The following is a 23,845-nucleotide window of genomic DNA, read 5'->3' as shown; positions in this document are numbered from 1 at the left end:
TGTATGTCTGTTTCTTTCTTTCCCATAGTATACTGTGGAACAGTTACTAGGACGGATACCGAATATGGAGGGAAGACAAGTAACACTCCGACACAAAAGAAAAGATATTGTTGATGACACAAGACCACTTGGGGAAATATTTGAAGACATACTGAAGGATGATTCGTCTGAGCATTCAACAAAGATTGTCAACTTGTTTATGGAGAGAGTGGAGAAGAGAGGAGAGATCTGCAGAGACTGGGTACTGTATGTCAAAACACTAACCGGTAGAACGTTTGATATCAAATTCTCAAATCCACAGGTAACAAGACATTATAAAGATGTATTTATAAAATCTCCTTTCTATCTCTTTTCCCCTCTCTCTTTCCCTCTCCAGGAGGTCAGTATAATGGGTCTCAAGTTGCTAATAGAGGAGGAATGTGGTATCAGGCCAGAGATGATGCGACTGGTATTAGATAACCAGCAGTTGGAGGAGAGTCAACGTCTTGTTGAGAATGTTCCCGGCATAGCAAACGAATGTACCATACATCTAGTCTTGAAAGGAAGCTAGTGAGAGAGAGAATCATGAACATATTAATTATCACACACTCTGAGACAAACACCTAACAATACATACATTGCATCCATACAGTGACACAATGACACACATACATACTAAGTCCATTCACATACATACATATATATGCATACACTATCATGTAACGAAGAGCAATTTTTAATAATATTATTACTATTATTTATTCTTGTTATACATTTATTGCTATACACCATAAAATATCATGTAAAAATTATAATTATATATTTTCTTTCCTCTTTTTCTTTTTTTTAATTTCTTGTTGATGTATTGGATTATACTTTTAGTTTTGTATTTATTCCTCCTCTCTCTCTCTCTTATCACTTTTAATCTCAAAAAAAACTTCACAAATTGTTTACTTAAAGAAAAGATATTATCTTATCAAAATCACACAACAGCAAACCTGCACTGGGTTGCTAAGCAAATTAAACTCATTGATTGGGAAAATGATGAGCTCATTCCTTGTATAGCCACAATAAACTTTTATGTACTCTTGCTGGGAAAGAATATTAAAGATATGATTACTGTTGTTATAAAATTATTATTTCCTTTGATATTGTTTATTTAGCCACCAGTATTATTGACTAGCACTTGTAGCCTTATCATGACTGCCAATTCAGCTCAAAAGCAACTGCTAATAAAGACTAATAATGGCTGAACATGCTTCAACTGTCTAGCTGTACTGCATCATGTGTGGCTTATTGCTTCAGTCTACATAGCTACTGTATTGTCTCATCAGTATCATGAATATCCATACAAACTGCAGCATGTTCTAATGGGTAAACAAGTATCAACATACCATAAATGAACAATCCAAGTTATGCCACATTTCACAACTTGCAGCAACTACTAAAATGATAGAGATTGAGTGACTCAATCTCTATCATTTTAGTAGTTGAGTCTGTACTTATATAATAATGACCACAATCACTATGTCATCTGCTTTGCCTTAATTTAACCTCAATGGTCTATGCTTGGCTCTCCCTCCCTCTGTCACTGCTTCTTCTACTAAATACAATTGCCAAAATATGTAGACAGTTGAAAGTAACTCAGTGGTATTATTCTGACATTAATTTATAAAGTGTAAAGTATGACAAAGATTAGTAGCAGTAAAAGTAAGTGGAGCTATACTGCTCAAGAGAAAAGAAGAGAGAATTCATGCTTTATGTGCTGCACATAATTGTTGCACTGTAGTAGTGGTGTGGTGGAAAATGTTATTGAAGAAAAACGAATGAAAAATTGCAAATATAATCCCCTTCCATCCTAAGAAGAGGCAGTCATAATCCTTGGGGCAATAGACATTGACATGAGCTCTTGGAAGAGAAGCTTGCAAGCGTAGGGTATCTCAATCTGTGATATCTGGGTCTTGTTCTTGCAGCCTCTACACTCAAAGGAGTTGGTCTGAAGGTTGGCAATGGCGATGAGACCACAGAGATTGCAGAGGTGGATCTTGTACGCATCAGAGACAGTGTAGAGCCTTTCGTGGAGGAACTGAGCAGCTCCGTGAGCTATTTGACAATCCCGTTCCATTTCACCAAACCTAAGACCACCGTCCCTAAAAGAGAAGAAATATTATTAATTTATTATTATATTAATCTCTCATATTATTATTATCATTATTATTATTAATCTCTCATCTCTTACCTTGATCGTCCCTCCATAGGTTGTCTTGTTAATATTTGCACGGGTCCTCGTGCTCTCGAGTGGATTTTATCATCCACCATGTGCTTGAGTCTCTGGTAATACGTAGGACCAAGGAAGACTTGAGTATTCAGTTTACGACCTGTGTGACCATTGTAAAGTACCTAACAAAAATTGACATGGAAGGCCATAAAAATTTTAATGAAAGCCAAAATTTTTAAAGACAAAAATTTGATGTACCTCGTTTCCTCTTAAATGATAATTGTACTCATTAAGGAGCTCTGATATCTTTTGAACGTTCACTGCGTCGTTAAATGGAGTGGCGTCACCAATCTCACCTTTATTAGCAGATACCTACAAGTCATGTGAGAGTCATGTGACCATCACATGATACAACTTACCTTTCCCTGAAGACACTCGATCAAATGACCGATTGTCATACGAGAAGGAATGGCATGAGGATTAATGATGACATCAGGAGATAAACCCTCACACGTGAACGGCATGTCCTAAAGAGATGTACACATGAATTCGCAATACCATTGAACATGTAGATGTATACCCATTGTGATTAGAGATTTAGAATACAACTTAACCCACATGTACATGTAGTCATGTACATGTACATTGGATGTGTCTTATGGGGAAATTTACTTCAGCTCAAAAGTCATATGCAATACAAGGACACATATATGCATCAAAAAATGCAAAAAATTAACGTCTCCAGCTACATTTGTACATGGATACAATACTCATGCATAGAAACTATTAATGTCAGTAGCTGTTATAATCCCAGCACTTCATGTCACATGACATGTCACATGATCAGTGAGGACAGACTAAGCTACACTGTTAATATAGGCCAACATCAGAATACCAGTACTATACAGTGTTCATAGAGGTATGGGAGGTCGGCCATTAAGAGAGGATGAGGGTCGGCCATTAAGAGAGGGTGGGTGAGGTACCTCTTGTCTGTAAGTGATTCCACACGTTCCCTTTTGTCCGTGACGACTAGCAAACTTGTCACCGATTTGAGGGACCCTAACTGAGCGTACCCTTATCTTACAGAACTTGTAACCATCTTGATTCAACGAGAGCATTACCTGAGGGATATACATATACATGTTATAAAATGGCTACGTAAAGGTACACCATCTCACTTGGTCAATAATTCCGGTTTCTGAGGCTCTCAGGAAAGTGCTAGCGTCTCGTTTCTGATACCTCTTAGGAGCTCCCTCAAGCTAGGACTTACATTAATTAACTAGTCTAATTGGAGGGGCTCACCTCGTCATCGTTTTCAGGGAGGGATATAGTCTTACCAATAATAGCATCATTCCCACTGACCCTAAGACCAGGGGCTATTATACCATCCTCATCTAACTTGTCATATGCTGCATTACGCATACCTGGAGTGGGCATTAATTAGAAAATGGGTTTTAATTAGAGTTTAGCTCACCTGCACAAGTATCTCTTGTAGGTTTTTCAAAAACCTCTTCCTGATCAAATCCTCTCTTTGATTCTTCATCTTTATATGAGCGATAGAAAACAGACCTGGGTAAGAGAAAGAAATAATTTCCGGACCTTATAAATAGAGACGTCTCGATAATTAGAACATACCTGAACAATCCTCTGTCAATAGCAGAAGCGTTCATAATGACAGAGTCCTCCTGGTTGTATCCAGTATATGAGGCTATTGCCACTATAGCATTAATACCTATGGAAAGGTCAAAGGTCATAAAGGTCAACGGTCATTCTGCTTATGGTTACCTGCTGGCAGTTCTCTGAATCTAAGGTATTCCATGGAACGGGTCGTTACAAGAGGTTTTTGTGGGTAATAAAGTACGTGGGCGAGGGTATCCATACGCACGTGGTAGTTGGTGATGTACACGCCCATGGCCTGTTTACCCATAGCAGACTGGTAGGTATTACGAGGAGACTGATTGTGATCAGGGAATGGGATAATACTAGCACACACACCTAATTGAGAGAGAGAGAAGATACAACAAGAACATGTACGGGAATACATTTACTGCAGTAGAGACACATATTACATGTAACAATTAAAGTTCTCCTCTCTCTCTCTTTCTCTCTCCCCTACCTAGTATCATGGCTGGGTGTATCTCACAGTGAGTATAAGTGGAACAATAAGAGGCTCCTCCTTCAGTTGAGAGGTCGTCAGGAGTCATTGCAATCATGACAGTCTCCTCCTCAAGACAGTCGATATATTCGACCACACCCCCAGCTACCAAATCCTGCCAACTAATAAAATAATTAATTAACCACACCCACTAGGACACGCCCACCTAGCGTTATTGTACTCTCTCTCCTTGAGCATCTGAATGTGATGCTTCTTGAGGAGCAGTTTCTGATTCTCAACGATGAGAAGCGGACGACATATCCTACCGGCATCAGTGAATATTCTTATTTCTCTCTCCCTAATATCCCGTACCATAGACACCTAACACACATGTATACAAGTTCATGTACATAATGTCTTCTCTCTGTAGTACCTCTGATACAATAATGTCCATTTGTCTTCTCAGTCTTCTCAGTGTGGTCATGAGGTGCTCAGGCTCTCTGTGAATGCCAACCCAATTCCCATTGACAAATATCTTTGTTGAGCTATAAAATACAGCAAGTAATAAAATCCTATTTTCCCAGCTGATGATACACATGTACATGTACATATAAATTGCACTAATCCCCATAGAAAGTTTAAGCCAAAGCTGACCACAAGTTAACAGGACAGTTAAATACTAATCAGACTCCCGGCCTTTACTTTGCAATGACAGATGGTGTGATCTCCTCAAGGTTCTCCATAGACCATTCCTCCAAGAACTCTAATATTGGAGCTGGTTGAGACCCTACGCTGATGTACCCCATGAGGGCCAAGTTCTTTACCAGACCAACAGCATGTCCCTACGAGGTGCACTTTAATTAGAAACAACCTATTAGCCCCGCCCACTAACCTCGGGTGTCTCTGCAGGACATATCATCCCCCAGTGAGTGTTGTGGAGCTGACGAGGACGAGCCAGTTTCCCGTCGCGACCGATTGGAGAGTTGAGACGTCTCAGGTGAGACAAAGTGGAGGCAAAGGTCAGCCTGTTCAGCACTTGTGATACTCCAGCTCTTGTTTGATGGGCTTTCTTCTGATCGCCCCAGTTACCAGTGGCTAGAGAATAACGGAGACCGTCGGTAATAGTCTTTGTCTTAATTGCCAACTCTAAATTAAAATCCTGAAAAAAGGTAATAATAAATATTTTTTGTTTCTTTATTTATTGTTTATTACTTACCCGTCCTTTGTCAATAAACTTTTGGGCATAGAGTCTAACTTCCTTTGTTAGGTTACGAAACAACCTGCCAATAAACAAAATATACCACATATACATGTATGTATAATGTAAACTGTAAACACTACTCTACCTACAGTACATGTTTATATAAATAAAACACATACATATACATATGTACTATTCATTTATAATATTGCTCCATCTTCCTCCTCACTCTCTCTCTCTCTTACCCTCTAAAGAGGAAGGCCAGCAAAGGCCCAGCAAGATCCAGTCTCTTGTTTCCATAGTGATCCCTATCGTCCAGTTCCCTCCTACCCAGTGCTGCCTGGAGCAGTCGATGGACCATGTACCCAAGAAAATACGCTTTCCGAGTCTCACAGAAACTAGACACGCCCACATGAGGGAGGAGCTCTTTCTGGAGTATGTCTTTAGCATATTTAATACGTTTTTCCCTAGTGACACCAGGCTTAGCTCCCCTCACTCCTATAAAGTTTAATGCTACGTTTTGCTCCTGAATGACAAAAGCTTCATCCAATGAAGGCTTGAGCTGGTACAATAGAAACAGTATGACATTAATTTATATACTAATAATCTATTTCTCACCATCTCCATCATTTCAATGTCAGTAAAGTCATAAATAATATGCTCCAGGATATCTCTATCGGACACAAACCCCAGAGCACGAAACACTATCATGATGGGTATCTCCTGCTTGATGTAAGGGAGCGTGGCTACAATCTTCTGACCGATAGCACTCTTTTTAACGCCCGTCCCTCCCCTGGAGAGCTGACTGACCCATAGGGTACTAACAGGACGACTAGAGTTCTCTATATAGGACCTTATCTCAGCTGTGTGGGCGTATTTGGATTCTTTTTTTGAGAATACGTGCACCGTATTGGTAGCCATCTTCTCTTGAGCGATTAAGACTTTCTCGGACCCATTTATTATAAAATACCCCCCGGGGTCAAGGGGGCACTCATTCAGTTCGTTCAAGTCTCGATCAGTCAGCTGACTCAAGAGGCAGTAAGTTGAACGAAGCATTATTGGTATCTTCCCAATGAAGGTTTTCGGGTGAGGATCCTCCTTAGAATCTTCATCTTCATATATGATAGTCTTCTTGACGTCAACATAAAGTGGGGCGGAGTACCTAATAAAGTGAGTGTGGCTAATTATAAAGTGGGTGTGTGCTTACGTTAAGTTTCTTAGTCTTGCTTCGTTCGGCATGAGGTAAACTGCTTTGCCGTCTTTTTCCCAGTGGGTGGGCTTGGAAAGGTAAATCTGCTCAAACTTCAAGGAGTATTTCGGCTAAAAATAAAATTAAAAGTAATGAAAGCATGTATAACATGAAATCTATAATTATTAATTCTTACAGGTGTGTCGCTGTCATCATATTGAGCTTCGGCCTGGAGTTCAAGAGGAGGCGTGTCTTCAACAATCCTTTGGACAGACATTTGAATGAACTCGTCAAACGAGTCCAACTGCTGCCTCACCAGCCCCTTCTCATCAAAATAAGAACTAAAAAAAACCGAAATCGTTAAACCCAACAATCATTTTACATGTACACTGTACATGCAGATACATCATAGATGTATATGTATGTATGCAATGGATAAATTAATATTTCACCTGATGACAATCCAACAAGCTTCCTGCCATAGATCAGGAGATATCTCGTCATCTTCATCATCATAATAGGCTCCTGAGAATTTTGAAAAAAAAGTTTAAAATATTTCAAAGTAGAACAGTTTCCATGCCCTACCTCCATCTGTCTCGTCCATACTTACTAGAAGGCTACACTAATAACTTTAAAAAGAAGAAAAGAGACAAAAGAAGAGAGAAGACAGCTCAGAGAAAAGAAACGTGGACGGCAGCCATTTTTATCATAAAACCCGCCCACAAATGCATCATTAATTATTCATAGTCAATTAAACAAACCACGCCCATAACTGAGCCACACCCACCACCTTCAGTCATGCCCTAATGTGCTTACATAACTTAAAGCCTTTTCTCTCTTTTTCTTCATTTCAGTAGACCAGAGAGGATATTGCAGACACAAGCAGCACTAAAGGATTCTTTCCTTTTGCTTACTAAAGCAGTAGCCTTCTGAAAGAAGCTAGAAAAGAGGTGAGCGTTAATTGGAACTATCATTGGCCCTTCATGCATGTGTCTGCATGCCCGTTATATTTACACTAGTATCGTATCGTATCGTAGAGAAGAAGATAGTCTGTGTATTTACCATCTCTCTCTCCCCTTTAGTCCAATCTCCCTCCCTTTTCCGTCTCTCTCTCAGTTTATTTTATGCTATGGAATATCCTGCTTCAGTTGAGCAATCAGTAACTGATCAGACTTCACCTCATATTGATAGCATATCGTCATCTTCAACTCCTGCCAAGAGGGAGAGACACCAAGCATCTAATAACACTGAGAGGTAGTGCCCTTCTAATTATTTATATTATAACTATTATACAATTATTATTATACACTATTTATATAAATGTATTTCATTATTATTATTCATATGCTTCTGTGTTCCTCTCATTTTGTAGTATGGGAGAGGTAGACTATGAGAGTTTACCTACTGATAAGTTGTGGGCGCATCTTTTAGCAGGAGGAGCAGCTGGAGTGACTGAACACTGTGTGATGTATCCAGTTGACTGTGTTAAGGTAAGCAAGAGAGAGAGAGAGGGGGGGAGAGGAGAGAGAGAGAGAGAGAGAGAGAGAGAGAGAGAGAGAGAGAGAGAGAGAGAGAGAGAGAGAGAGAGAGAGATAAGCATGTTCTTGTGGCTGACAATGTTGACATTCATTTCATTAGTAATGATGTATACTATAGGCACCCTTACAGTTTTACTATACCATACAGTATGCTATCATAAGGATACATTGATTTATGGTTATCACTGGCGTAGTATCAACATTACACATTATGTTCATTATCTAATTACATTTTGATAATAAAATTAAACCTCATTTCTGATCATACTCTTGTCAGCCCTTGTTGCTCCAGTAATTGGTTAGCACTTGATCGTTCAAACTAATGGAAATTAGCTTCAAAGCAGACAGTATTTGAAAATTAACTGCTTCACATTTCTCTCTTTGTCTCCTTCTCCCCCTCTAGACTAGAATGATGACTTTAGTACCTAACCCAAAAGCTAATTATAATAATTTATACGGAGCCTTTAAAACTATTATAAAGACGGAGCGCCCCAGTGCCCTTTTCCGTGGTATAACGGTCGTTGCTACAGGCGCTGGCCCAGCTCATGCTTTGTATTTCTCGACATACGAATACAGCAAGAGGTGGCTCTCTAGACATCACAATAACATCATGTCTCAAGGTGGGTGTGGTTTTAAGTAATCAGAGCTTTTAATTAACTTTTATTAATAGGCGGAGCTGCTGTGGTAGCAACCCTACTTCATGATGGTTGCATGAACCCCATTGAAGGTATTGCACACATTCATTGTATCTTTACTTTACTGTATCTGTTTGTGTACAATGTACATATGCATCATTCATCCATTGTGTCCTTTATGTATCCATTGTTTCATGTACATCTCATCCTCCATCCATTATAGTTATCAAGCAGAGGCTGCAGATGTACAACGCGCCATATAAGGGCATCATTCATTGCGGGGCCACAATACTCCGTCAGGAAGGACCGGGCGCTTTTTATAGGAGCTACACCACTCAGCTAACCATGAACATTCCTTTCCAAGTTCTTCATTTCGTTAGCTATGAGTATTTACAAGAGAAATTCAACCCAACGCGTTCGTACGACCCTCTCTCCCACATGATATCAGGGGCAGGTGCTGGAGCGATTGCAGCTGCCTTTACTACTCCTCTTGATGTAGCTAGGACTTTACTAAACACCAGAGAACAAAAGAAGATACTGGCTAGTGACAAGAAGATTTACGGGATGCTCAACACGTTATTAAAGATATACCAGCTGAAGGGATTCAAGGGGTATTTCAGAGGGTTGTCCGCTAGAGTAGTGTATCAAATGCCATCCACTGCTTTGTGCTGGTCTGTATATGAACTGTTTAAATATGGGCTAGGACTAAAAGAGGCGGAGTTTGTAGAGACCACACCCTCTGATCACACTTCACGGTAGTTTGTTATGTTGAATCATTTTCTTTTCACTCTTCTTCTCTGATATTAACTACTAATAATTATTGTTACTTATATACTAGCTCTTTTTGCTGAACGACTCTCTCTTCCTTTTTTTTAATTTTAAAATGTATCATAATAATATTATTAAAAATAATAACGAGTAACAATCATTCAATATAATTATTCATTAACAGCATAATTATAATTATTTCCACAACACAAACACATCACCATAAGTGGGAGTGGTCACAGTCGATCAGATTCTAAATATTTTGTGTGGAGGAACATCATTGCCTCCTCTTTCTTGAGAGCAAAGTATCGCGTTTGGTTTTAATAAAAATGTTTTAGCCTGAGTGTCTTTTCGGGATCTCTGCTGCAAGACGTCAAGAATCAAGTGTAAGGTACCTAGTCTGGCCTCGTCAAAAGGTGACAGCTCAGCAGTTTCAGGACCACGCCTCTTGTTATTAGAGGAAGGGGTTCTGATGCAGGTCGATAAAATTTGACCCCCGTGGAAGAAAACCCCCTCAAATGAATCCTCCAAATCAGTAAACTTGTACCAACAGTCGAATCCATTCATGAATTGCGGTGGGTGTGGAAGGGGCGGAGTCGGTGAAGGTGATGAGTATCCATAGGATTGGTTTGAAGGAGCTCGTACCTCAGGACTAGTTCGTTGATGTGAAAGCTCGGGCTCCACCCCAACATGACGCGACGTGTTAATAGCATTCATTCTCTCGTTGCTTGATGACTCAAGGGGCGTGGTTCGCTCCTCGGTGTAATTAAGCAAACATATTAAAATGCCTTCGTCTAGCAAATACTGTCCAAGTTGTGTCGCTGAAGTGACAGTGAAAGAGACCGGAGCACCATTAGAGGCTGAGTCAGGATTGCTATGATCAACTGAAGCATGTCTTATTCTTTCATTTCCCAGTTTTATCAATTCACGAACAAAGTCATCACCTCTGAAACACTTCCTTATATTGTGGAGACGAGTGCTGAGCTGATGGAGGAGAGAGGGAGAGAGAGGGACTGGGGATTGGTCCAGCTGTATGTGAGCTCCTGCCTGAGTGAATTGCTAAAGAGAGGGAAAGAGAGAGGGAGAATTAATGGAGTGTCATTGTGCTCTTACTGGTCCTGTTAGTCTTTCAAATGTTTTAATAAGTCGACTGGTAGGTCTTAAATAGACATCAATCAATGCTAGCAGATATTCCTATAAAAGGAGGGAGAGTACCAGCTGTTGTTTAATAATACTGAAACACTGACTGTTGATGTAGTTAATGTATCCAGAGAAAGACCCTGTCCTTTATCATGAACCACTTTGATAAGATGCTAAGAGAGAGAGAGAGGGGGGGGGGGAGGGTGAGGGAAAAATAGATGTACATAGTGCACATGTAAGAATGTCTTCTTTTCTTACAGTAACTGTTTGGAGGAGAAGTTGTGCTCTATATATTGATGTTCTCTCATTTCTTAACTTCAATGCTTCCTCCTCAATATCCTAAAATACAAATACTGTATTATAAGACTTCCATGTACAAGCTGCTCCAACGACCCTGTACTATAGTACAGTGTCGTTGGCCAAATTTCACCAAAAATGACTAGGAGAGAATTCTCAGTTTTTATTACATTTTCTGATGCATATACATGTTCTTATGTTGTGTAGCAAGTTTGAGCTAATTCCGATTAAATTTAGATTTTTTACAAATTTTTAAAGTTGCTCAAAAATCAGGCCAAAGTCCCTGTACTATAGTACAGTGTCGTTGGCCAAATTTTGCCAAAAATGACTAGGAGAAAATTCTTAATTTTTATTACATTTTCTGATGCATATACATGTTCTTATGTTGTATTTTAAGTTTGAGCTGATTCCGATCAAAATTGGATTTTTTATGAATTTTTAAAGTTGCTCAAAAATCGGGTCAAAATCCCTGTACTATAGTACAGGGATTTTGGCTAAATTTTGCCAAAAATGGCTAGAAAAAAATTCTTCATTTTAATAATTTTTCCTGATACACATACATGTCCTTATGTTATACATCAAGTTTTAGCTGATTCCGATCACAATTGAATTTTTTATGAATTTTTAAAGTCAAAAACCGAATTATAGCTTTTAAGATGCTATAGTGCTCTATCTAATAACATGCATGAGATATTGAGCCTAAAATTGCTAACGAAAACACTAAAAACAAAGTAAACATTACAATACAGGTACAATATTCATTTTTCAATACATGTACATGTACAATGTATAAAATGTACATGCATGTAGGTGTATTGCTGTCATTAACCTGGAGGATAGTCTGCCAGAGTAGGTCAATGAGTGAACTGTAGCATTTAGGATAAAGGTGCTTAGAAAGAGCCCTCATGTGTCTCGTTAGAAACTCGACTAGTGAATTTAATCTCCTATTAATGGGGCAGTCACCTAGCTTTAGGTCAAGGAGAAGGGTGAGGGCAGGCTTGAAAAACTTGTTCATCTGAAGAAAGAAAAAAGAAGGAAATAGAGTAGGAATAGAAGGAGGAAGAAAGAGTGAAGATGAGTGTAGGGCATCCTGTGGTTAGGTTAATTTACTCTGAGACACATCATTTGGAGCTGGTGTTTCAGTGCCTTCTCTAAATATTCAATCAACTGTTGGGCCTCGGTTGAATTGAAACCAGTCTCAGACCTTCTTTGCATTACAGGAGTAAGGCCAATTGAACCAGAAGTGTTATCAGAGCCTGGAGGAGAAAGAGAGAGAGGGGGGAGGGAGAGAGAAAGAGGGGGAGATGGGAGAGAGAGGGGGGGAGAGAGAGAGGGGAAGGGAGAGAGAGAGGGGAAGGGAGAGAGAGAGGGGAAGGGAGAGAGAGAGAGGGGAAGGGAGAGAGAGAGAGGGGGGGAAAGAAAGTAAATATTGTAACTGTATATGATATTAACTTACCGTTGTCCTGTGGCAGTAGTTCAATATTTCCTCCTCTCTTAGGCTCTGGTCGATAACGATGAGGGAATGGACGACTTGTCTTCATCTGTGGCTTGTTCCCTCCCTGAACATCCAAACTACCAACTAGCAATAAAATTAATAAATAAATAAATAAATAATAATAATAATAATATACATGTAGTTATTAATGTTTAATGTACCAGAGCCACTAGGTTCACTAGAGAGGTTATGGCCAAAGGGGGCGTGGTTTGAAGGAGATACCATTAGTGTATAAATGTGAGACTCCAAAGACGAAAATGTTTTAATTATTAAATGAATGTTATTGATCCTAATACACATCTACAGGAGGGAGAGAGAGAGAGACAGAGAGACAGAGAGACAGAGAGAGATTAGGTCATACTATTTGATTATGTAGTTCACTCACATCTCGTGTGATACTATCAAAGAATGGTTGAGTTTTTTTAATGCAAGGAAGGCCATTAGGATGAAGCCCTAAAAGGAGAGAGAGATACAATAAAAACATGATGGGAGTGTCACGTGTAATTCATTTGAAATCATCACATCAATAATTATTGTGTTAATAACTGTTGTACATGTGCATAGTTACCATGATTAGCTTCAACAATATGGCGACAACCCCAAATCTCTTCAGTCTCGTTACGTCTTTGCAAATGATGAATCATCTATTGGATATCATGTAATATTAATTAATTAATTAATTGACCACACCCACTTCCTCTCCGAACAGATTTTTCGCTTCCCCTTGAGGTAAGTAGCAGAGATCCATGCACAATAAATTATCAGCGTAAAGTTTCAAATTACTAACCATTATCTGTAATATACAAGAATATACAGAGATATACTGAGGTGAACAAACCTTGTGTATCTTCTTAAGGAATTCTACCCTCATGTTCTCCGACTGCTGCCTGATATCAGTTAAAAACCTTCGGATCTGATTCACTTCACTCGGTAGTTCAGCAGTCTCATTGAGACCCATCTTAAGACCCTGGCGTACCTTTGGAGTTAGGACCTCCATTAGGTTACCGATAAAGGAGCCGAGTCTAATGAATATCGTGAATAGGTCAATGGGAGCATTTGACACAGGGAAGGTGTAAAAGACAGCACTTGTGGTGGAGAGAGAGGGAGAGGGTCCATTAAGAGAAGGAGATTGAGACTGATCAGTACTGACTGAAGTAGCGCTGTTTGTTGGAGCTACTCCACTAGCAGGTGGTAGTGATCTGGTTGGTTCGGTCATCTTATGATTTACATGTAGGACTGATATAGGAGGAGGGTGACTTGGGAGTTTATTAACCGGTTTTGGAATCGTGTCAAACGACTTTGACTTGAGCTTTGTCTCTTTCTTCACCTCTCCCCCTCCTCCTCCTCCTCCTCCTCCTCTACCAGCCCAATGACCTTGAGGGTTGTATGATATAGATCGTCTATAAAGTGAGGAAAGGGGCGGAGTCTCTGATTCGGATGAATTGAATCCATTCTCAACAACACGTGGATCAGCAGCGGTGATATGAGGGTCACTGGTGCTCGGAACTAGACCAGTAAATGGTTTAATCTTCACTTCCTCCTCCTCCTCTTCTTCTTCTGTGGTACTAATGTCTCCATTGTTATTGACAGTCACTGGTGACACATGGGGTGTAAGGTTATCTTCATCTCTCTCAGGAGGAACCAACGGGGGGACATCCCCTCTCTCCTGGTCCTCCCAAGCTGTAATGTGATTGGTCAGTTTAGGAGTGTCAGAGGAACTACTGGTGGAGTCTCCTCCTGAGTGAGGAACGGCTTTTCCGAATTTTAGATAAGACTGGTTTTGACTGCTGCTAGATTTTCCTTTCTTTTTTGGTGTTTTTGATGCAACACCATTTTGTTCTCTGCCTTGTTGCTGCTGCTGCTGTTGTTGGATTATTTCAATGGAGATGTTTTCAAATGAAGAATGGGATGAAGTGAGATCAGAGACTGCCCCACTGACCTCTGACTGTAAAAGAGAGAGAGAGGGAGGGAGAAGGAAAATACAAATAAGTACTATATACTATATCTCTCTCTCTTCTCCTTACCATTGGTGAGAGTACTTCTCTGTAGCTCTTAAGAGGCTGTACAGCAGTGAAGGCACTTTGGGAATGAGGAGTGAGTGGAGTCTGCAACATAATGGAGGGAGAGATGATAGAAGAAAACGGACTGACACTATAATGAGTGGGATGATGATGATGAGGAAGAAGGGCCCCATGATCATCAACTGAAGGTAGACTAGGGGAGGAGGAGTAAGTAGGAATGGCAGCAAATGTCAGTACAGTCCACTGGATGAGAGAGAGAGGGGGAGAGAAAGAAAAATTATTTACTGTAATTTTTAGTTTTTTCTACCTGGTCCTCTTTGATGGCAGATAGCACCCACGTCTTAACCTGTTTGGTAAACACATCCATCCAGATCAAAGCAAGGTGAACAAAGTCGTTCCTCCACTGTTGCATACTGCATGGTCGTATAAACAGGTTATGAAAACAGGTTTTGGGGATAGTGTCTTACTCTGTGGGTATGTCATTGGACCATTCGTTGTCACATTTGTCCAGCCGATATAAGAGACCAAGCATCTCTAGATTGAGTCTCTGTCTTGAGATCTATACATGTACATGAATCAATAATAAAAACTATGTGATAATGAACACACAGCAATCTATAAATATGGGGGCTTCTACCCTAGCCATTTTGTCAAAATACCCTGTACTATATAGTACAGGGACTTTGGCCGGATTTTTGGAGCAACTTAAAAAATTCGTAAAAAAATCCAATTTCAATCAAAATCAGCTCAAACTTGGAACACAACATAAGAACATATAAACGTAGATGTACACGTACACATGCAGACATAACATACACGTATACATTATATGATACACTCACAGGATCATGTACTAATCTACCACAGAGTTGACAAGCATCAGCGCAGGTTAATCTATAAAACTCCATTTTAGCATACGGGACAATATTAAAATAACTAGAGAAGAAATGAATCAAGAGACACTAGGAGGCCATTACTTACGGTCTAAAGACATTCTGATAATTGTCCCTGTAATATTTGACTTCGTCTTTTATCTCTTGCAATAGAGCATTGATCTATTTATAGTAACATGTCACATGCTACAGGCTATTTTTAGTAACACGTACAAGAATGGGCGTGAGGGGGAAACCAGTCAAATTCCTTGCCGACAAAATCTCGTCTGAAATTATTTCTTTTCTTCTCTCGTACCTCAACACAAAACCGTCCTATAAAAAGAGAAAAAAACATGTAATAGGAAACATGTACAAAATGGCATCTAAATACTTTTAAATATTTCTTGAGCCAGTCTTCAATTGGTCTTATTCTCTGTCCGCCAAACAAGGAGAGAGACTGTTCGGCTTCTAAAACTTCTTTCAACAAATTTATGAGAGCAGCTACAATAAAATTAATGGGCGGAGTCAATAATAAATTAATAGTCTAATGGGTGTGGTCAATAATTAATTAATGGGCATGGTCCGTGTTTAATTAATGAGGTACCCACCCACTCCAATTTGTGGTTCAGACTCGAGGAAGAGTCTATCAATTCTAGTGAGTGAGTTATCCGTCTGACCATGTAAGTGATGGACTATACCCCGTAACAGCTCCATCTATATGATGATAATTAATTTCTATTAATTGGTGGGTGTGGTGACCACACCTCTCTCCTAGTTGCTGTCATTTTAGTCCTGTTCCTGGGTATGAGGTTACGTATTGCCCTCAGCTCATCAGTGCAGTGCGAAATGTACCATATCTCGTAATCAAAGTGTCTGGAATGAAAGTATGGAAACATGGGAATGGAATATCACTCATTACTACAAGGTTGACTTGTCAACCAAATGGTTGCTAATAATTATTGATAATAATATATTTACTTTGCTAAATAATCAAGATACACAATCCTTTGATACAGTTCACCCTAAAAGAGAAAAGATAATATAAAGGAAGAGGGAGAGATGTAGAGGAGATTACAATTCCATATCTCAGTCCAAACTCAGTCAGCAGTCTTTGTGCAGTGTCTGAAAGCTGTGATGAAGGAGTCCTACCGCCATGAACTGGCTCACGACGTGACGTCCTGCTTTCACAACTAAACAAACAAACAAACAAACAAACAAATAAATAAATAAGTAAATAAATAATAAAGAATACTCACCATATTATTTTCTCCAGTAGAGTTGCATAAGCCTTGTGATAGTCAGGTCTTGGCTCCTGAGACATTGATGGCAGGTTAAAGTGCCAGAACTTGTCCAGCTGCTGCTTGATCCTCTGCTTCTCCCCTTGGAGCCATATATCATACCCATTACGTGTCTTAAAATGAAAATAATAATTTAATCTCTTCCCTTCTGCCTTACCACAAAGTTCCTTGGCCTGTAGAAAGGATGAGCGTTCTTCTCGAGCACCTGCAGCTGTGTAACCAACTCACGGGCTAATATCTATACAAATACATGTAAGTATAATAAACTAATAATATAATAACGTTTAACAGTAAACACACACAGCTGGCAGTAAAAAAACTACAAACATCAATTCTATTTCTCTCTCACCTCTCCTTTGCTCTTCCTTGAGTATTCGTGTCTCAGTATCTGCTCGTACTGAACTTGCTGTTCCTCCGTTTGATTGAAGGCTCTCCTCACGAGAGAGCAGAGCATGTCCCTGTTAACCATCGGAGGGAAGGGGTGGTCCCTCTGTCCCAGAGGATCACAATACGCAGATATACTATCTCTATTTAATGCCCCATCGTTCAGCTCATCGTTTTCATCTTCACTATCACTGAAGGAGTATGATCGTCTCCTGGGTTTAACTCGGTGATTGGGGAGGGTCCCTTTTCTCCCACTGATGGGGATAAAGGACCGAGGAGATTCAAAGGAACAAGGTCCGTTTGGTTTGTTCGTTGCCGTGGCAATAGGCTCCGCCTCTTGGAGGTAAGGATTAGAGTCCGGCCTACTGCTTGAATCAGATGGAGGGTCAGTGGTTTTACTGTCAACGCTGGCACCGCTCCCTGAGGGCTGGGAAACTAGTCTGACCGGTTTTGGTTTGATCAGAGTTCCCAAACCAATAGAACTCTATAAAAACATGTACATATTATATTAGTAACTTAGTATAGTTTGACAGCAGTTACATGTAAATGTACATATTAGTATAGTTACGTAGCAGTTACATATATAAGTACAATATAAAGATGGCTAACTTCTGATGGGGCAGTGTGAGAGAGTAGAGGAGGAGGGAGAGGAGGAGAAGGAGATCGATCATCAGGAGGACCAGGAGCACTCAGCATCGGAAACTGAGCACACATTATAGCACATCTGTACACGACCAGCTCCTGGAATATACAAAAGGAATATACTGAAATATACTGATAATATACTATAATATACTAGAGAGTACTGGGATGTACATGCTGTACGTACTTCATCTTTTAAGCTATGAACCTTTCTCCTGCTGTGGTTAACTGGAGCATCATCTAAACAAAAAAATAATATCAAAAAAACTCACTTCTCTCTCTCTCTCTGAGACTATTACCATCATTTTGTGGTACAGGAGTGCCACGGGAGCTAGCACGACCATGAGGAAGCTAATTATAATAAAAAATAAATATAAATAATTCTCTCTCTCTTTTCTGCTCACTCTTAAGTTTTCAAAATTAGCTCTCCGTCCACTGAGATGAAGACAAGCATGTTCCTTCCTAACAGCATAACATTGTGAACACAGTGAGGTTTACAGAAAGTTATTTTTCAAATAAATAATTCCCGATTAGCAACTTATAGCTGTAAACCTGATAGTTGGAAAATCTCACCATTTCAATTTTTGAGCAAAAAATTGTGGAATAAGTGAAATAAAGTGTAAATTTTCCAATATATATATATATACACAGTGATACAAATATGCAGTATTCATTAACAATACTACACAACTCATTGTTTTATCAATAGTAATAGTAATAGTAGTAATAGTGCTATGTATACATACACTATCACTCACTCTCTCTTATTTTTGCTCTCTCTCTCTCTCTCTCTCCCCCCTCCCCCTCTCTCTCCCTCCCTCCCTCTTACTCTAATTTCCTGAAGTATCGATGAATATTTGATGTTAGCTGTCCATATCTAAAACAATCAACAATATTACAAGTACCGAGGGTATCATGTGACAGTCACCTGATCAAATACGTCATTGACGGCTCGACAATGCCAGCTTGACTGCCGTGACCAAACATGCTGACCCCACCCACTGATAATAACTCCTCGTCCGGACATAACTGAGAAGTACCTTCTGGAGGAGAGAAGGAAAATAATAAAACTAACTCGACATAAAGCCACTGCCTACCCTCAACAGGAAGGTGTATGCCCATTGTTCTATCCCACAGCTGCTTCTCTTGTGCCGTTAGCTCTTGAATGAGTCGCTTCAATGGATAGAGGGTCACATTGTCAGTGTAATCTTCAACCACATTCTCAATGCTGTTCTCGTGAGTGGAAGGACGAGGAAAAGAGGAGGAACTGATGTCTGTGTGCACTTGTCTATTTGATTGGAAATTGACCCTCTTAATTGACTCTGTTGCCACAGTAGCCTAATGTAGAGAAGAAGTGACAGTGGATTGTGAGGAATTTAGTTCCTTACCATAACTTTCCCTTGGCTACGGGTCTCTCTTACTCTCCAAGACTGTATAAATGGCGTCCAGTAAAAGTTCTAGTCCGAAACTATCACGTAATGAATATTAAAACAATATAAGATCACATGACAATTTACAAAGACGATTTTTCGCCATGTTTTTATCAATCAGCCACACCTCCTAAATGACCGCACCCAGCCTCCCACTCGGATTATTAAAAATACTTTAAAATTAAGAGCAAAAATTCACTACAAAACAAGGCAAATTGTGGCATTATAAATACAGAACAATACAAATAGATTTCATGTAACTGTCACTTGAGCGGATTAGTTAATTATAACTTTTCAAGAGACTCCATAAAACTGTCGTACTTCTCAAAATGGAACCCTTTCCTTGGAGTCAACTTTAACACCTGCCCATTTAGACTAGCATCAGTAATCAACCTGACGATCCCTTCGCTAACTTGCTCTGGCCTAAAATAATTATAAATATCTGCAATCAACGAAGCATTATATACTTGAGGAGTCCTCCTTGCTTCTCAATTATAAATGATAGAGTTGAATCAAGCTCTTTGCCCGGTTCACCAAGAAGTGGAGTATCAGTGTAGGATGGACATATGCAGTTAAACCGAATTCCCTCAGTTGACTAATATAAAATAATAAAATGCTCATAACTAAAAATATATTTGTTGGAATCACCTCAAACTTGCTACACAGCATAAGGACATCATTATGTATCAGAAAATGTAATAAAAATTTGGGTTGATTTTGGAGCCATTTTTTGGAAAAAACCATGGGCTATAGCCTTGGGTAATTTTCAGAATTTTGCCGTTTTCTTAAAATAGCCATAACTTGAAAAATTGAAGTCGGAATCACCTCAAACTTGCTACACAGCATAAGTACATCAATATGTATCAGAAAATGTAATAAAAATTTGGGGTGATTTTTTACCCATTTTTTGGAAAAAACCATGGGCTATTATAGGCTTGGGTATTTTTCAGAAATTTGATGTTTTCTTAAAATAGCCGTAACTTGAAAAATTGAAGTCGGAATCAGCTCAAACTTTCTATACAGCATAAGGACGTCAATATGTATCAGAAAATGTAATAAAAATTTGGGGTAATTTTTTATCCATTTTTTGGAAAAAACCATGGGCTATAGCCTTGGGTAATTTTCAGAATTTTGAGGTTTTCTTAAAATGGCCGTAACTTGAAAAATTGAAGTCGGAATCAGCTCAAACTTGCTACACAGCATAAGGACGTCAATATGTATCAGAAAATGTAATAAAAATTTGGAGTAATTTTTTACCCATTTTTTGGAAAAAACCATGGGCTATAGCCTTGGGTATTTTTTAGAATTTTGACGTTTTCTTAAAATAGCCATAACTTGAAAAATTGAAGTTGGAATCACTTCAAACTTGCTACACAGCATAAGGACATCAATATGTATCAGAAAATGTAATAAAATTTAGGGTAATTTTTTTACCCATTTTTTGGAAAAAACGGCCTTGGGTATTTATCAGAATTTTGACGTTTTCTTAAAATAGCCATAACTTGAAAAATTGAAGTCGGAATCAGCTCAAACTTGCTACACAGCATAAGGACGTCAATATGTATCAGAAAATGTAATAAAAATTTGGAGTAATTTTTTATCCATTTTTTGGAAAAAACCATGGGCTATAGCCTTGGGTATTTTTTAGAATTTTGACGTTTTCTTAAAATAGCCATAACTTTAAAAATTGAAGTCGGAATCACTTCAAACTTGCTACACAGCATAAGGACGTCAATATGTATCAGAAAATGTAATAAAATTTGGGGTAATTTTTTTACCTATTTTTTGGAAAAAACCATGGGCTTGGGCTATAGCCTTGGGTATTTTTCAGAATTTTGATGTTTTCTTAAAATGGCCGTAACTTTAAAAATTGAAGTCTGAATCACCTCAAACTTGTTACACAGCATAAGTACATGCATCTGAATTTCTTAATAAATAATGACACATTCTCTCCTTGCCATACTATATAGTACAATACCTGAGCCATTGATCGTGTGAAGGCAATCAGACCAGACTTAGAAGCAGAATATGACTCATTACCAGGTATGGCACAAAAGCCTATGATAATAATAAGATTTCAAACACTAACCATAATAATATAAACTATATATATCTACCTGCCATTGAAGCAACATTAACAATCACTGCCTTGCTGGATCCTTTCATGTACTCCATAGCAGTATAAGAAGCAAACATAGGAGCATGCTTTAAATGAAGTCACATTATTATAACCTTCATACAAAGATCCACTCACTAGGTTAATAAGAAGGGTTTTCTTCCATTCCTTTGGGCTGGTTATGCCAGCATTATTTACTAGTATATCCACTGATCCAAAGGTTTCTTTAGTTAGAGCAAATCCCTTTACCTGTAATACAGATTACGTTTATTTTGTAGCCTCAAGTTTTCGCTTTTTTCATGGATTGTTAAGTTGTGCTATTAAAAGGATTTTGTCTCTTACAACTTGCTCTTCGTCAGTGACATCACAGTGAAAAGAGAGAACCCGATCAGTTCCAAACTCTCTTTTCAATTCATCACAAGTAGTGGATAACTTGTCTTTAGACAGATCAAATATTGCCACCTTGAAAAAACAAGAAATATAAATTGTATAAATCTAGGTATATTGAAACACTTGATTGTCACTTACCTTTGCCCCTGATTGAAGCAAAAGACGGCTAGTGGCTAATCCAATGCCTTGGGCACCTCCAGTCACTACAGCACTTTGTTCTGACAACATTGCAAACTTGCTAGAGCTTTTACCGTACTTTAGACTTCTGCTTTACCTCATGCACCTTTATCTATGATGACAGACTGATAGTCACACCTCATTAAATCTAATTGTTACAATAACAACAATTTTCATTTAAAAATTAATAAAAATTAATAATTAAAGTTTTGATTTCATGTCTTCCTTGTATCTCTGATACATAAGTCCTTGCCACGGGTTAGCTCTGAGGATAGCACCATTTCTACTAGTATCAGTTATTAGATCCATTATACCTTTAGCAATGAACTCAGGTCTACAAAGACAACACGGTTCACAAGAATCAGGAATCAGGCTATGCTACTCTAACTTTAATATTCCATTTTTAAGCACTTCGTTTGCTTCTGCTTCAGGTAGGGCCTTTAAACCAGCTCTACCCATTGTAGTGTCTACAAAGTAAGGGCAAATGCAATTGATACGAATGCCCTTTTCTGCTACATTTTCCTATAAATGAAATTAAAATAACACAATACTGAAGATCATTCAGACTGACTTTCATTGCTCTAGTAAAAGCAACAACTCCATGCTTCACTGCTGAATATACAGGGCCAGTACTCACTGGGTGTAAGCCTATCATCACAGGATGCAATGAAGGACATCAAAATACCTTTATCATGTCTCAGCTTAACTAACCAGCCATTGATGATACATTAACTATCACTCCTCCTTTATCAGGTGACATTAGCTCCATTGCATAATATGTTCCATTGATGACGGATTGCTATTTAAGTTTCAACAACCAGACAATAATGAAAAAATCATATAAAAAGCAATACTTACCAGATTAACTTTTATTTGCTTCTTCCAATACCTCTCATCAGCTATTCCTGCATTATTTATTACTATATCTAGTGAGCCAAACTGCCGACTTGTCTCTTTAAAAACATTTTTCTAAAAGTGACAATCTCACATTAGACTACTTTATCTACACGTTACCAAAGCATCATCATCAGATACATCACAAGGGAGGCAGGCTATGTTACTTGTGCCAAATTCTTCTCCCAAAGCATTACAAATTGATTTCAGACCAGAAGATTTATCAACAGCACCAACCTGTATTATATGCATGAATTAACATTAATCCGTGTCCCTGTTGAATACCTTTGCTCCTGATTGAAGAAGGAGGCGGCTGGTAGCTAGTCCAATACCGCCAGCAGCTCCTGTAAGTTGTAACAAGAGCAACACGACCTGACAACATCAGAAGCCTCAGGAGAGGTGTCTACTCCAATCTTTAAACACTCCCTTTTATGGGAGTAGCTTGCAATTAACATTAATACAAAGACTTTCCTTTTTACAATAAAAATAATAATTTTGCCATTATACTTCAAGCACGATTGACCTTTTGTGGTGTGAAAAGAAAGTATCTAATGCAAAGAAAATCTTAATCTTATATTAGACTAGCTAAAATAGAATTTGCAATTCATTTCTGTTCAGTGTTCTTCTTCTTATTCCTCCACATATGTGAATCCTTTGTCTGGCTCTACCATAAGAATTGCACCATTTTTACTAGCATCAGTAATTAGCTCCATTATACCTTCAGCAATGAACTCAGGCCTATAAACAATGCCAGTCATGTTTACAGTCTAACAAAGATGTACTAACTTCATTACTTCGGTAGAGCTTGATGCTGTAACCGCATCTATTATTGGCTGAGGCATTGAATAAAACAATTTTGCTGCTTCTAAAACCAATGGAGTTTCAACACCAGCAGGACAAATGGAGTTTATTCTAATTTTAATACCCCTGAGCTCTAAATTATTCTAAAATGGAAATGAAAAAGTTGTATCTTTTTTTGTTTAAAAAAGAGACAAACCTTCATTGCTTTAGTGAATGCAATGATTCCACTTTTTGCTGCTGAATAAGCAGGACAAAAAAGATGTGT

General features: G+C 38.7%; 7 protein-coding genes across 8 annotated transcripts in view; 3 read left to right on the top strand and 4 right to left on the bottom strand.

Moving 5' to 3' along the window:
- LOC109585805 (coiled-coil domain-containing protein 136-like) overlaps positions 1-50 on the top strand; it is a 7,310-nt gene extending 7,260 nt beyond the window's left edge. The window contains exon 27 of the mRNA XM_020001941.1: positions 29-50. Within this exon, the coding sequence (XP_019857500.1) occupies positions 29-50 (22 nt within the window). The remainder of the gene's footprint in view (positions 1-28) is intronic.
- On the top strand, positions 10-943 carry LOC109585808 (uncharacterized). Its single transcript, XM_020001943.1, has 2 exons — positions 10-301; positions 377-943. The coding sequence occupies exons 1-2, from the start codon at positions 65-67 to the stop codon at positions 548-550; spliced, it is 411 nt and encodes a 136-aa protein (XP_019857502.1). The 5' UTR covers positions 10-64; the 3' UTR covers positions 551-943.
- Positions 944-1,587: 644 nt separating this feature from the next.
- LOC100640211 (DNA-directed RNA polymerase II subunit RPB2) lies at positions 1,588-7,378 on the bottom strand. Its single transcript, XM_003389669.3, has 22 exons — positions 7,268-7,378; positions 7,135-7,207; positions 6,879-7,023; positions 6,701-6,813; positions 6,112-6,655; positions 5,739-6,055; positions 5,509-5,572; positions 5,185-5,451; positions 4,995-5,134; positions 4,726-4,837; positions 4,519-4,673; positions 4,314-4,474; positions 3,983-4,192; positions 3,833-3,929; positions 3,672-3,766; positions 3,500-3,621; positions 3,376-3,456; positions 3,181-3,318; positions 2,617-2,724; positions 2,456-2,569; positions 2,219-2,379; positions 1,588-2,129 (listed from the first exon to the last, which is right to left on the bottom strand). Exons 1-22 carry the CDS (start codon positions 7,284-7,286, stop codon positions 1,838-1,840), a joined length of 3,528 nt encoding a protein of 1,175 aa, XP_003389717.1. The 5' UTR covers positions 7,287-7,378; the 3' UTR covers positions 1,588-1,837.
- A 78-nt stretch (positions 7,379-7,456) lies between these two features.
- On the top strand, positions 7,457-9,754 carry LOC100640085 (mitoferrin-1-like). Its single transcript, XM_003389668.3, has 6 exons — positions 7,457-7,632; positions 7,765-7,936; positions 8,055-8,172; positions 8,624-8,840; positions 8,891-8,947; positions 9,079-9,754. Exons 2-6 carry the CDS (start codon positions 7,812-7,814, stop codon positions 9,612-9,614), a joined length of 1,053 nt encoding a protein of 350 aa, XP_003389716.2. The 5' UTR covers positions 7,457-7,632; positions 7,765-7,811; the 3' UTR covers positions 9,615-9,754.
- LOC109585810 (uncharacterized) lies at positions 9,637-19,308 on the bottom strand. Of its 2 annotated transcripts, none has more exons than XM_020001947.1 (34): positions 19,161-19,308; positions 18,870-19,110; positions 18,701-18,815; positions 18,602-18,649; positions 18,177-18,234; positions 18,072-18,123; positions 17,960-18,012; positions 17,740-17,871; positions 17,096-17,614; positions 16,904-16,984; positions 16,705-16,859; positions 16,524-16,638; positions 16,427-16,470; positions 16,213-16,321; positions 16,057-16,162; positions 15,840-15,949; positions 15,683-15,781; positions 15,558-15,631; positions 15,419-15,512; positions 15,044-15,135; positions 14,884-14,989; positions 14,580-14,819; positions 13,394-14,500; positions 13,250-13,348; positions 13,124-13,199; positions 12,941-13,008; positions 12,717-12,855; positions 12,517-12,639; positions 12,171-12,316; positions 11,890-12,075; positions 11,022-11,102; positions 10,871-10,936; positions 10,737-10,817; positions 9,637-10,682 (listed from the first exon to the last, which is right to left on the bottom strand). In XM_020001947.1, the coding sequence occupies exons 1-34, from the start codon at positions 19,161-19,163 to the stop codon at positions 9,870-9,872; spliced, it is 5,631 nt and encodes a 1,876-aa protein (XP_019857506.1). In that variant the 5' UTR covers positions 19,164-19,308; the 3' UTR covers positions 9,637-9,869. The 2 variants fall into 2 exon arrangements, with proteins under 2 accessions (XP_019857506.1, XP_019857507.1); XM_020001948.1 differs by having other exon boundaries at positions 18,701-18,812.
- Positions 19,309-19,373: 65 nt separating this feature from the next.
- Positions 19,374-22,218, bottom strand: LOC100639580 (15-hydroxyprostaglandin dehydrogenase [NAD(+)]-like). The gene is made up of 7 exons (XM_020001949.1): positions 21,847-22,218; positions 21,661-21,780; positions 21,457-21,567; positions 21,320-21,407; positions 21,181-21,260; positions 19,670-19,797; positions 19,374-19,625 (listed from the first exon to the last, which is right to left on the bottom strand). The coding sequence occupies exons 1-7, from the start codon at positions 21,934-21,936 to the stop codon at positions 19,487-19,489; spliced, it is 756 nt and encodes a 251-aa protein (XP_019857508.1). The 5' UTR covers positions 21,937-22,218; the 3' UTR covers positions 19,374-19,486.
- On the bottom strand, positions 22,087-23,031 carry LOC100639957 (15-hydroxyprostaglandin dehydrogenase [NAD(+)]-like). Its single transcript, XM_020001940.1, has 6 exons — positions 22,900-23,031; positions 22,744-22,854; positions 22,597-22,684; positions 22,457-22,533; positions 22,274-22,407; positions 22,087-22,219 (listed from the first exon to the last, which is right to left on the bottom strand). The coding sequence occupies exons 1-6, from the start codon at positions 23,029-23,031 to the stop codon at positions 22,087-22,089; spliced, it is 675 nt and encodes a 224-aa protein (XP_019857499.1).
- Positions 23,032-23,845: the final 814 nt, after the last annotated feature.

This window comes from Amphimedon queenslandica, unplaced genomic scaffold, assembly GCF_000090795.2.
Source record: "Amphimedon queenslandica unplaced genomic scaffold, v1.1 AMPQUscaffold_13007, whole genome shotgun sequence".
NCBI lineage: Eukaryota > Metazoa > Porifera > Demospongiae > Haplosclerida > Niphatidae > Amphimedon > Amphimedon queenslandica.
This window is presented reverse-complemented; position numbering and strand designations above follow the sequence as displayed.